General features: G+C 53.0%; 1 protein-coding gene across 1 annotated transcript; it reads left to right on the plus strand.

Annotated features, from left to right (window-relative positions):
* Window positions 1-8,338: 8,338 nt before the first annotated feature.
* Window positions 8,339-9,959, plus strand: LOC129536171 (ubiquitin carboxyl-terminal hydrolase 17-like protein 6). The gene has a single exon (XM_088836777.1). The coding sequence runs from the start codon at window positions 8,358-8,360 to the stop codon at window positions 9,957-9,959; it is 1,602 nt and encodes a 533-aa protein (XP_088692903.1). The 5' UTR covers window positions 8,339-8,357.
* The last annotated feature ends 2,988 nt before the right edge of the window (window positions 9,960-12,947 follow it).

The following is a 12,947-nucleotide window of genomic DNA, read 5'->3' on the forward strand; positions in this document are numbered from 1 at the left end:
CTCATCCTCTGTCGCCCCCTTCTCTCGCCTTCAATCTTTCCCAGCATCAGGCTCTGTCCCAATGAGTCAGCTCTTTGCCTCAGGGGGCAAAAGTACTGAAGTTTCAGCTTCAACATCAATCCTTCCAATGAATATTCAGGGTTGATTTCTTTTAGAATTGACTGGTTTGATCTCCTTGCAGTCCAAAGGACTCTCAAGAGGGTTTTCCAGGACTAAAGAATTAAAAACATCGGTTCTTTAGTGCTCAGCCTTATTTATGGTGCACCTCTCACACCCATACATGACTACCAGAAACAATATAGCTTTGACTATATGAACTTTAGTCAGCAAAGTGATGTCTCTGCTTTTTAATATGCTGTCTAGGTTAGTCATAGCTTTTCTTCCAACGAGCAAGCGTCTTTTAATTTCATGGCTGCAGTCACCACCTGCAGTGATTTTGCAGCCCAAGAAAATAAAGTCTGTCACCGTTTTCATTGTTTCCCCACCTATTTGCCATGAAGTGGTGGGACCAGATGCCATGATCTTAGTTTTCTGAATGTTGAGCTTCAAGCCAACTTTTTCACTCTCCTCTCACTTTCATCAAGGGGCTTTTTAGTTCCTCTTCACTTTCTGTCATAAGGGTGGTGTCATCCGCATATCTGAGATTATTGATATTTCTCCTGGCAATCTTGATTCCAGCTTGTGCGTCATCTAGTCCGGCATTTCACGTGATGCACTCTGCTTATAAGTTAAATAAACAGGGTAACAATATACAGCCTTGATGTACTCTTTTCCAATTTAGAACCAGTTTGATGTTCCATGTCTGGTTCTAACTGTTGCTTCTTGACCTGCACACAGATTTCTCAGAAGGCAGGTAAGGTGGTCTGGTATTCCCATGTCTTTAAGAATTTTCCACAGTTTGTTATGATCCACACAGTCAAAGGCTTTGGTGTAGTCAATAAAGCAGATATTTTTCTGGAATTCCCTTGCTGGGAATGGTCCAACAGATGTTGGGAATTTGATCTCTGGTTCCTCTGCCTTTTCTAAATCCGGCTTGTACATCTGGAAGTGTTTGGTCCACATACTGTTGAACCCTAGCTTGGAGGATTTTGAGCATTACTTTGCTAGCATGTGAAATGAGTACAATTGTGTGGTAGTTTGAACATTCTTTATCATTGCCCTTGTTTGGGATTGGAATGAAAACTGACTTTTTTCAGTCCTGTAGCCCCTGTTGAGTTTTCTACACGAAGGTCTACACTGCAGGTCCTTGCCTCACTTAGGCAGTGCTATGCCTAAGGTCTTGTTCATAGCCTGGCTCCATGGCCAGCCTGTGTCCACCCTCACAGCTTCGTGGATGCTCTCTGGTGTAAACACCCACTCACCCACACACCACCCACCTTGCTCCTAGCTAAACTCAGGAGGTTTGTGTTTTCTATGACAATGTCCAGTTGAAACATGTGTTTGACCTTCAAAGGCCTTCAAAGTGACCTTCAAAAGATCATAGACACGCAAATGAGGGAAACACAATGATGTCATTTAGCCACTAAATCAAAGAACAAAGGAAAGGGGGCTTTAGGAAAATTGTCCATCATCCATCTCTCACTCATCACCCACCATCTGCCATCTAACAGGCTATGCGCCAACCCGCCTGCCTACCCACCTCTGCTCCTGATCAGACACCTCTGTACACTCACCATCTAATAACTATGCCAGAGGCTTCTGAAAGATTCTGCTCTGGTGCTTTCTGCAGCCGGTGACACCCCCACCCAGGCCCTGCCCCGACCTCTCCCTGACGCGACATGCGTGAGGGTGCTGGCAGCACAGGTGTGCACAGTGCAGGGGAGATGGATGTTGCCCAGAGTCTCCCCTGCCCTGTGGATGGTGGTGCGGCCCTGGCTGGAGGCCCTGAGACACCTCGGGGAGCTCGGCCCCTCTGCAGACCGGCCTCTGTGAGGCATCAGGCCCGCTTCCCCTGGGTCATTCTCACATTCTTCCCAGGGTGTGCAGTTCCCACGGGAAACCGAGCTGAGGGTGAGAGCTCAGCCTCCTGGACACCCTGGGACAGGAGGTCCAGGCTGAGGCCTGCGCTCAGACACCAGGGTCCCCCAACCCTGGGGCCTGCCGTGGACAGAGTCCACACCGGTCACCTGCACTCACCCACAGCAGACTCAGCCAGGAGACAGCGGTCGATGGTCCCAGCAAGGGAGCGTCAGAGGCACAGCCAGACCTAGCCATGTCTGTTACTCACCTGCAGGAGAGGCTCATCTGCCTCCCGGGCAGTTCCCGGCATTGCCCAGTGTGCTGGACAGAATCCAGAAAATATGTTTTTAGTTGGAACAGGCTCTACTATTTATGAAGTTCTATTTAATATTTGAAAATCAAAAGCTTGGAAAGAAAACATCCAACAGGGTCTCAGGGTAAACAAACAGGCCCTCTGATGCCACACTGCAGGGCCTCAGCTGGGGGGCTGGGGTGGGGCTCCTGGGAGGCAGCAGAGGCCTCGGAAGTCGGAGGCCTGAGCTGACATCCGGGTGAGCCTCCCAGGGTCTGTGTTAAAACTAAACACTCCAAGTTAACTTTTGGAACTCACAGCACCCCTCATGGATAAGGACTTCTGCATATAGTTTAGAAAAATTTACTCCTAGTCCTAAATGCTACATCAATTTTCTTTACAAAGCAGAAGAAAGTACCTGTGGAGGCTGGAGCCAAGTCTGCCAGCCTCCCTGTGAGTGTAGCTCCGGGGTAACCAACCAGTGTGTCTACACTGGGACAGGTGTGTCTCCACCGGGGCAGGCGGTCTACATGGGGGCAAGTGTGTCTACACTGGGTCAGTTGTGACTATAGGAGGGCAGGCAAGTCTACACTGGGGCAGGCACATCTCCATGAGGGCAGGCAGGTCTCCACGAGGCCAGGTCCTTCCCTTGTTTGCTATACATTCTTTCCCAGGAGTTCTGTGTTTGGGGAAAGTTTAAAGCTACATCTTCCAGACAAATGAGAGCCAGCCGAGGTTGGATGCAGCTCCTGGGATGTTGGAAAGCTCCCAGGCCCCGCAGGACCAGCAGGCAGCTGAGCCGGGCCACAGCGCTGATGGTGGTGCTGCCCTCAGGAGGGAGGTCGCGGTGTGTCCACTGCCGAGTGAGCAGCTGGCAAGAGGCTGGAGGGTGTGGGAAAGCGCGCGCCAGGAGTCCCGTGCGTACAAAAGGAGATTCTCCAGCCACACGAAGGTCTCCGTGTGACCTGGAGGGGCTCCCGGCTGAGGCCAAATGCCTCCTCGTGGCTGCGACCCGTGGGGGGCCCACTCACCCCAGCCCCAAGCGACCCCGGTGTCTTTGGGAGGTGGCCTGGGGGAGGCGGGAGGCGGGATGGAAGAAGGAGCAGGTTCAGAGTTTAGACACAGAACGGCATCTGACCTGTGCCAGTGGAGGGTGGGGGTCAGTGTGGAGGTGGGATTAGACCCTGGTGGGGGCGGGGCCCTGTGGACCCTTGTGCACCCCCAGCTCCGCTCTGCACCCCTCGCTGGGTGCGCCAAGGACAGGAGGAGCTCATGGTGCCCTAGGAACCTTGGTTCCCTCGCTCCACCCTCGGTCTGCGGGTCTGTGGGGTGACCTGCGGGAGAAGGCCAGCTCCCTCCCTGGGGGAGTCGGCCTCCTTCCCAAAGTCCACACCCCCGCAGGTGGCTCTGTCTGCTGCCTTCCTGCTCAGGGCCCCTCAGAGTGGTCCTGGAGCCCTCGGTTGTCTCTGTTGGTTTCGGGGTCTCCTTGCCTGCTCTAATTTCCTCACGCAGCAGATCTGGGGGGTGTGATTCCCTGCAGGGCGTGAACACAGAGGTGGGCACCCACTCAGGGTCCCCACACACTTAGCTTGCTCATTTTCTTTTCATAGAAATAAAGATCCGGGGTACTGTCTGACCTCTCTCGGGACACACACCTGCATCTAAGCAGCCTTCTGGGGAGGCAGGAGCTCAGCTCCAGGGACTGTGGTGGATCTGGTGACATGGGAGTTTCTTCTGCAGAAAGAAACCAAAGCTCATACTAGAAAGTAAAAGTGAAAAACTGTCCACTTCATTGATGTTTGTAAAGATCATTCTTCTATTAAATCTCAGATGGTGAAACCGTTGTGAGTGGGTCACTGCTGCTGCTGCTGCTAAGTCGCTTCAGTCATGTCCGACTCTGTGCGGCCTCATAGACGGCAGCCCACCAGGCTCCCCCATCCCTGGGATTCTCCAGGCAAGAGTACTGGAGTGGGGTGTCATTGCCTTCTCCATGTGAGTGGGTCGAGAGGGTCTTAAATCACATTCAGTTCAGTTCAGTTCAGTCACTCAGTCGTGTCCGACTCTCCGTGACCCCATGAATCAGCATGCCGGGCCTCCCTGTCCATCACCAACTCCCGGAGTTCACTCAAACTCATGTCCACAGAGTCGGTGATGCCATCCAGCCATCTCATTCCCTGTCATCCCCTTCTCCTCCCACCCGCAACCTTTCCTAGCATCAGACTCTTTTCCAGTGAGTCAACTCGTCGCATGAGGTGGCCAAAGTATTGCAGTTTCAGCTTTAGCATCAGTCCTTCCAATGAACACCCAGGATCGATCTCCCTTAGAATGGACTGGTTGGATCTCCTTGCGGTACAAGGGACTCTCAAGAGTCTTCTCCAGCACCACAGTTCAAAAGCATCAATTCTTTGGCGATCAGCTTTCTTCACAGTCCAACTCTCACATCCATACATGACCACGAGAAAAACCATAGCCTTGACATTACTTCTGTAAATTTCTGAGTTACAGCCTGAGGACAAGAGTGTTATTTTTCTTGCTACTTGATCCAGAATCAAGCATCAGTCCTTTTAAGTTTCCCACTTTTGCCCCACATATTTTTTTTAAAATATATTTTTATGGATTTTTAATTTCATCCTCATATTTTTTGTGTATATCTTCTAATCTTTCATATATATTTCTTATTTCTCTATTTCATGCTTCCTCCTATTTATCTCTTTATCTAGCTCTTCTCTGAAAATTTTATACAGAGAAAAGAAAAGAGAAAAAATATTATGCAAGAAAATCTAAACTATTTGCATTTTTGTGTTGCTTCTCTCCTTTTCTTCCCAAATTCAGAAAAATATTGTTCCTCTGCCTTTTCTAAAACCAACTTGAACAACTGGAAGTTCATGGTTCACATATTGCTGAAGCCTGGCTTGGAGAATTTTGAGCATTATTTTACTAGTGTGTGAGACGAGTGCAATTTTGTGGTAGTTTGAGCATTTTTTGGCATTGCCTTTCTTTGGGATTGGAATGAAAACTGACCTGTTCCAGTCCTGTGGTCACTGCTGAGTTTTCCAAATTTGCTGACATATCAAGTGCAGCATTTTCACAGCATCATCCTTTAGGATTTGATATAAATTTGTAGGACTGGCTGAAGAAGCACAAGCCCTAATTGCCACATAAAAACCATTACAGACCTAAACATATAAAGATTAAAAAGTGAGGAAGCAAAGATTTCCCCACACAATGAAAATCAAAAAAGGTGGAGTGGTAAATTGTTATATCAAACTTAAAATAACAAAAGATGCTGCAAGTTAAATGACATTTCAGTTGAAGAAGAAAATTGTTAACATATGCACTCAAAAGCATATACTTCCGGAGACACAAAGGGGAAATCTGAGTAACTGAAAAAGAAACACCTATACCAATAAAGATCAAAACAGAAAAACCCTTTACACAAACTGGGATGTAAATTGTATCTTCAGTACATTGCATCCAAACGGGAATAATTATTTGGTGCATAATTCTCCAGAAGTCAATTTGGGGGTCACTTAGTAAATTTAATAAAATTTTATATCAAGATCTTTTTGACCAACATGTGAGCAAGAGTATCAAGTACGGAAAAGAAGCACCAAAAACAGTGATGAAAATTACTGGAAAAAAAGGGGAATAAAAAAATTCATAGATGATAAACAGACTGAAGAGAAACTAAAAGCCCCTAACAACAGATAAAGCAATCTCAATAACCAGAAAAAAGCTCAAAGAAAGAAATGAAAAGGATTCAAAGTTAAATATAATAAAAAATAAGGACAATAATGAAGAAAGTATATAAACAAAACTATAGTTGAAGATTACAGAAACAATAAGATCACAAAGAATAAGGACTATTTTGACATAAATGACAACTTCGGGAGAAAATTATATGAGTTTAATAAGTTCAACATCAAAGAATGAAAGACATTCAGAAACTAACAAAAATTACTAAGCTCTGAGCCCCCCAATCGTGGTGAAACTCTCCTGAAAGAAAAAGGCTGGTCTTCACAGCTGAATTCTTTAGGTCATTTTGAAAGCTCTTAGAATGCATGTGTAGAAACATCTCCCAAAACAAGGGACAAGCTGTCCAGGCCAATGGCCACAAATTTAGAATCTTACAGGCAATACACGGATGAAAATAGGTCAAATTCAAGAATATAGAACAAAACCACAAATACACATACTAATCAAGTCTTAAGAGAGGCCACAGATCCTTCAAACAATCTCAACATACTTTTTGGGGTCAACTACAGCAATAATCAGAAGAAAATAATGAATGCAGGTTGTAAAAAGGAAACAGTGGGACAAGAAACCCTTGACACGCCATCAAAATTATGTTTAAGTTGATGAAGCAAAATGTCCCAGGATAGAAATACAGCAGAAGTCTCTTTTCCAAATTTCCCTTAATGAAGAGAAACAATTAAGAATCAAATCACACTATCAATTACAATAAAATAATCCAGCTAGGGACAAAGGAGCTGTGAGGGAGAGAGGAAAATTCCATGCATCAGGGTGGGAGAATAAAATATTGTGGAAAATACTATATATAACCTTCAACAATTATCAAAGGCAATTTTTCACAAGATTTAACCTTCCCCAGTAAAACAATATGATTGCTCAGTCAAAGACAGGCAAGCAGATGAAAGAATGGATGGAGGCCACAGGCTAAGAGTGGATATGGATGACCATCTTTTCAGTGCTGCTGGGAAAACTGGCCAATATGTAAAAAAGTGAAAGCCATGTGCCTATACAGAAAATAAAACACAAAATGATTACAAAGACCCTGTGAAGACTGTAACTTAACTTTAAAAATCTTATTTAGGAAACATAAATATAACAAGTAAACTTATTCAATTATTGCACTAAGAATCCACTGTGATCCTACCCCAAGAAATGAAAATAAAAACAAGACCTATTAATTAAAGTTTAAAACTTTGTAAAGATAAACCAGGTTGAAAAGAAACCTCAGAATGGGAGAAGAAAAAGCAAAAAGCGAAAAAAAAAAAGAAAGAAAGAAAGAAAAAAAAAAAACTGACAAAGGAGATTACTTCCAAAATTATACGAGGAGTTAAAAATTCAATAAGAACACAGAGCCCCCCCAAAATGGGGCCAACAAAAATACTCCGCAAGAATAGGGATGCTAATAAAAAAGAAGAACTGAAATAAAGGTCTCATTTCAGGAAAAGCTACATGAGACAATGGAAATAATCAGAAACTCATAATAATGTGTGGAGAGGGTAAGGAAAAGGGAAAGTGTTCACTGTGGTGGAACTAAAGAACACTAGAGAAAGGCCACAGATATATATAAAAAAAAAAAGAACCCAAAAAATGGAAGAAGGAAAAGGAAGCAAAAAAGGCCACGGAGAGAGAAAAGGAGCTGAAGAAAGGAATCCAAAGTTGCAGCAAGCCCATGCCTTTGTAAATGAGCTCGCTTTGGGTCGTGACCCACGGCCCTGAAGGGAGGAAAACGTATGTGCCAGACTCCCGGCGTCTTTCGGTGCCAGGACCCCGAACGCTAGAAGAGTGGCGAGTGAGAAACCATAGAACATGGAGTGGCCCTCACTCGAGAGCCAAGTTGAGGCAAGGGTTTAGTGTTGTCCGGGGAGGGGTTGTCCTCAGGCAGGGGTCTGGGGTGGGGATGACCGGTAAAGGGGAGCGGGCAGGTGGGCGGACAGGTGTGCGTTTCCACAAGTGTGTTAGGATCTGAATGGTGAGCCCACGGAATTCCTCCCCAGCCCGCATCTGTGTGCTGAACTTGGAAGCCCCGCGGCGCATCTCCAGCGGGCAAGGCCGGAAGGAAGGCCAAATGCCCGCGAATAACACTCGCGTCCCGAGCCCTTTGGTCCGGGGGGCCAGGTCGGAAGTGCGTGCGGGGCTTGGTCAGGGGGAATTCCCCGAGAAGAGGGTGGGCGGTGGGATGTGGCGGGAGTGGGAGTGACACGCCCTCGGCCGCCTCAGCCAATGAGGAGCCTGCACGTGCGGGGGCGGGGCGGTGGGACAGCCCCCGAGGGGCCGAGGGGGCGGGGCCCGGGCCCTCTTTCGGAGGCCGGCCGTCGGAGGGAAGGAGGCGTCGTGGTGCAGCTGCAGGTAGGAGATGGAAACCCTCGTGGGCCTTGTTGGCAGAGACCCGGGGGCTGCTTCTGAGCACGGGGGAGGTGCGGGTCGGTCTCCCTTCCACGCCTTCCCCGGAGGGCAAGGTTGTCGGCCCAGCGCCGCTGGTGCGGATGCCCTTCGGGGACCCTCTGTCCCCGAGGGGCCGTCGCCGGCGGTTGGGCGCCCCCAGCGGGGTGACTTGGCTCCTGGGTCAGCAGGGCCGGCGCCCGGCCAGGAAGTCGCCCTGAGGTGGAGGGGGCCGTGGGGGGTGGGGGCTGGGCTTCAGAACCTGGGGAACACCTGCTACGTGAATGCGGCGCTGCAGTGTCTGAGCCACACGCCGCCCCTGGCCAGCTGGATGGTGTCCCAGCGGCACGCCGCCCTCTGTCCGGCCCGCAGCCCCTGCAGGCTCTGTGCCGTGCGAGCTCACGTGACCCGAGCCCTCCTTCACGCGGGAGAGGTGATCCGGCCCCGCAAGGCCCTGCTGGCGGGCTTCCACAGACACCAGCAGGAAGATGCCCACGAGTTTCTGATGTTCACTCTGAATGCCATGCAGCACGGGTGCTTGAGTGCACCCCAGCCGTCGGGCCACCCCTCCGAGGACACCACCCTCGTCCGTCAGATCTTCGGCGGGACCTGGAGGTCTCAGGTCCAGTGTCTCCGCTGCCTCGGTGTCTCGGACACGTTCGACCCTTATCTGGACATCAGCCTGGATATCTCGGCGGCTGAGAGCGTGGAGCAAGCGCTGAGAGAGCTGGTGAAGCCCGAGAAGCTGGACGCCGAAAATGCCTATGACTGTGGCATTTGTCTCCGGAAGGTGCCTGCCACCAAGAGGTTGACTCTGCACGGCACCTCCCAGGTCCTGGTGCTGGTGCTGAAGCGGTTCACGCAGGTGAACGGGGCCAAAAGGGCTCAGGAGGTGCGCTATCCCCAGTGCCTCGACGTGCAGCCCTACACGTCTGAGCGGAAGGCGGGGCCCCTGGGCTACGTGCTCTATGCCGTGCTGGTGCACTCCGGGTGGAGTTGTGAGCGAGGACACTACTTCTGTTACGTCCGAGCGGGCAACGGCCAGTGGTATAAGATGGACGATGCCAAGGTGACCGCCTGTGACGAGACCGCTGCCCTGAGCCAGAGTGCCTACGTCCTCTTCTACGCCCGGGAGGGTGCGTTGGAAGGGGGCGCTGGGCGAGGGGCAGCGGCCCCCCTCGGGGCAGACCCCACAGACCCCGGGCAGCCTGCAGGAGACGCCAGCGGCAGAGCTCCTGGGTCGGAGGTGTCCCCGGGGGACACAGAGGTCGAAGGGATGAGCTTAGAGCAGTGGAGACGCCTGCAAGAGCACAACCGACCCAAGCCGGCCTTCGACCTCCGGAAGATCCAGTCCGCCCTGCCTGCCGGCGCAGTCGTGATTCACCACTCCAGAGGCGGAGGAGGGAGAAACCGCACGCCCCCCGAACAGGAGCACGACCTGCGCGACCGTCCCGCCACGGACAGCCCGCCTCTGGGGCCGACAAACGTGGGCAACGGCCCTTGTGCCAGCGGGAGGGCCAGAGCGACCAAGGGGAAGAACAAGAAGCCGCGGCCGTCGCTGGGGCTGTGGCGGTAGGCAGGCTCTGCCGCACGTGCGTGCAGGCGCCCACGCACACGCTGTGTGCGGCACGCCCTGAGGGACGCACCCGACAGTTCCCACGAGGATCCAGTTCCTCTCAGCGGCGGCGGCGGCGGCGGCGGCGTTTGTGAGGCAGCCTCCCGGGGCCTCGGTGTTCAGCTTGGGACGTGTTCGTGCCTGAGCGGCTGAGCTCTGGAGCGCTGGCTCTGCGGGGAAGTCGCTGGAGAGGATGGGGGTGCATGACCGGGCCCGAGCCCGGTCCGAGGGCCTTCCCACTTCTGCGGGGGTGGCGGGAGAGTCCTCTCTGGCTGGGGCCCGTGTGGGTTTGCCTCTCTTTCCCCGTCTCCTCTCACTGGCCGCACCGCTGGCCTCTGGTGAGTGAGGGACGCGGCCCGGAGACGCCTGCCAGAACGCTCACAGCCAGCCAGCCAGCCAGCCGAGCACGGAGACGATCTCCGGAGCCCTTCGGGGGGCAGGGAGGAGCGGGTGCAGGTCCGTGAATCGTCTCCTTCCGGCCGGTCAGGCCCTCGGAAACGCCCCACACGTCGCGCAGCGTCCGGGGAGAAGATGGGCAAGCAGTCTTTACGGGTGGCCGTCCTTGGGAGGCCCAGGGCTACTCGGGAAAGGGTGCGGCACGAATGACGCGGGCATCCGTGCGTCACCGGCACAACAGTCATCCGCAGAGACCCCTGGGGCTCCATTTCCGGTGCACGGAGGATGCTGGAGACGCTCCAAGTGCCGAACGGGAGCAGCGACCCACAGTGCCACGAGCGCCCCCCACGGGCGCCACCGGCACCGCCACGCAGGCCAAGGGGAGAAGGGTCACCCGGCGGGTCCCGGAGAAACCTCTCCACCAGCACTGCGCTGGTGCCCGAGCGGAGACACGTCATGCGGCCTTCATTTCCGAAGGCAGAGGTCCTCCGCGCCGCCCTGGGGAAAGACCCAAGCCCGACCAAGACTGGGAGAGCAAGTCAACTGGACTTCCGACCCTGCCCGTCCTGTGTGTCAGTCAGTTGTCTCGTCCAGCTTGGCCCCGGACAAACGCCGCTGGACGCGAGGAGACGCGGCCGGCCTCCAAAGTGTCCGGGGCGGTGGCGACACTGTCCTCCCCTAGCTGCTTTCTCGACTGCCTCATGATCCCGTGACCCGGTGGAGGGGCGCCCGAGCACCCTTACCGGTCACCTCTTGCGTTTCATTTCTTTTTCCTGGCTGTTGGCTTCAAACCCCCAAACCCTCCATCAAACGGCAGCTCGGGGAATTTGCGATTTAGCCTCTCAGACCTCGAGGGACAACTGTGGCTGCTGACTGCGCTGGTCGGCTTGGCGAGGATCGGAGAACGTTCCGATGGCTTGTTTCCCCCGCACGGTTACCTGCACCGCACCAAGCGGAGAGGAAGAAGAATGCCGGGGCAGTCTCTTGCCCCAAGGACACGAGCAAGCGTGCCCTGGACGAGGAAGTGGAGCCACCCGCAGCCCGCCCCCCTCGTCACCACCCGTCTTCCTCCGCCCCAGCGCCTCAAATGGACTTACTGCTAGCCCCATCCACACCCTCTGAAGAAGAAGAAGAGAAAGGAGAAGACTGGCGATTGGAGCGGCGTGGCCGAGGGCATGGGAAGGTGGGGAAATCCGCGCAAAAGAGAGAAAAAGCCCGGCTGATCTGGCTTCTCTGTGCCATGGGAAGGAGGCAAAAGGGCAGCAAGGGTGTGAGCGCTTGGATGATAAGGCACAAAGCCGTAGGGTCCTGGGAGGGGGTGGGGGAGCGGGAGGTGGGAGGGGTGCAATAGGCTGAGGAGGAAAGCGGGGTCAGGGCCGTCCTTTCCTAGTAAGGACCAACGGAATCAACACTTCAGCTGTGGTAAACCCGTGGACTGTGGAACCCACAGAGGCCCGGAAGGCAAGCATAACGTCCAGGACGGGAGAGCAAACAAACACACGTGTCACACACCAAGAAGGAAACCAACAAGTCATCCTCCCCCAGGACGGAAATCTTTTGTTTACCTTGAGTTATAGAGCGTTTGGAGCCCCTGAATTGGAGAGACGACTCTACGAGGCAGCTAGTGTATTTAAAACAGGGAAAGAGAATGAAAGCAACAAAAAGATAATAAAATGAACACAAAACCCAAGAAAAAAGTTTAAAAGAGAAAGGGAAAAACGAAAACAAAAACCACAAAAAACCCCAAAACCAACCAACCAACCAACCAAAGGAAAAACCCCCGCAAAATGGAAGGAGGAAAAGGAAGCAAAAAAGGCCACGGAGAGAGAAAAGGAGCTGAAGAAAGGAATCCAAAGTTGCAGCAAGCCCATGCCTTTGTAAATGAGCTCGCTTTGGGTCGTGACCCACGGCCCTGAAGGGAGGAAAACGTATGTGCCAGACTCCCGGCGTCTTTCGGTGCCAGGACCCCGAACGCTAGAAGAGTGGCGAGTGAGAAACCATAGAACATGGAGTGGCCCTCACTCGAGAGCCAAGTTGAGGCAAGGGTTTAGTGTTGTCCGGGGAGGGGTTGTCCTCAGGCAGGGGTCTGGGGTGGGGATGACCGGTAAAGGGGAGCGGGCAGGTGGGCGGACAGGTGTGCGTTTCCACAAGTGTGTTAGGATCTGAATGGTGAGCCCACGGAATTCCTCCCCAGCCCGCATCTGTGTGCTGAACTTGGAAGCCCCGCGGCGCATCTCCAGCGGGCAAGGCCGGAAGGAAGGCCAAATGCCCGCGAATAACACTCGCGTCCCGAGCCCTTTGGTCCGGGGGGCCAGGTCGGAAGTGCGTGCGGGGCTTGGTCAGGGGGAATTCCCCGAGAAGAGGGTGGGCGGTGGGATGTGGCGGGAGTGGGAGTGACACGCCCTCGGCCGCCTCAGCCAATGAGGAGCCTGCACGTGCGGGGGCGGGGCGGTGGGACAGCCCCCGAGGGGCCGAGGGGGCGGGGCCCGGGCCCTCTTTCGGAGGCCGGCCGTCGGAGGGAAGGAGGCGTCGTGGTGCAGCTGCAGGTAGGAG

This window comes from Moschus berezovskii, chromosome 6 (assembly GCF_049115385.1).
Source record: "Moschus berezovskii isolate FMDL1 chromosome 6, NW_MosBer_1.0, whole genome shotgun sequence".
Taxonomy (NCBI): domain Eukaryota; kingdom Metazoa; phylum Chordata; class Mammalia; order Artiodactyla; family Moschidae; genus Moschus; species Moschus berezovskii.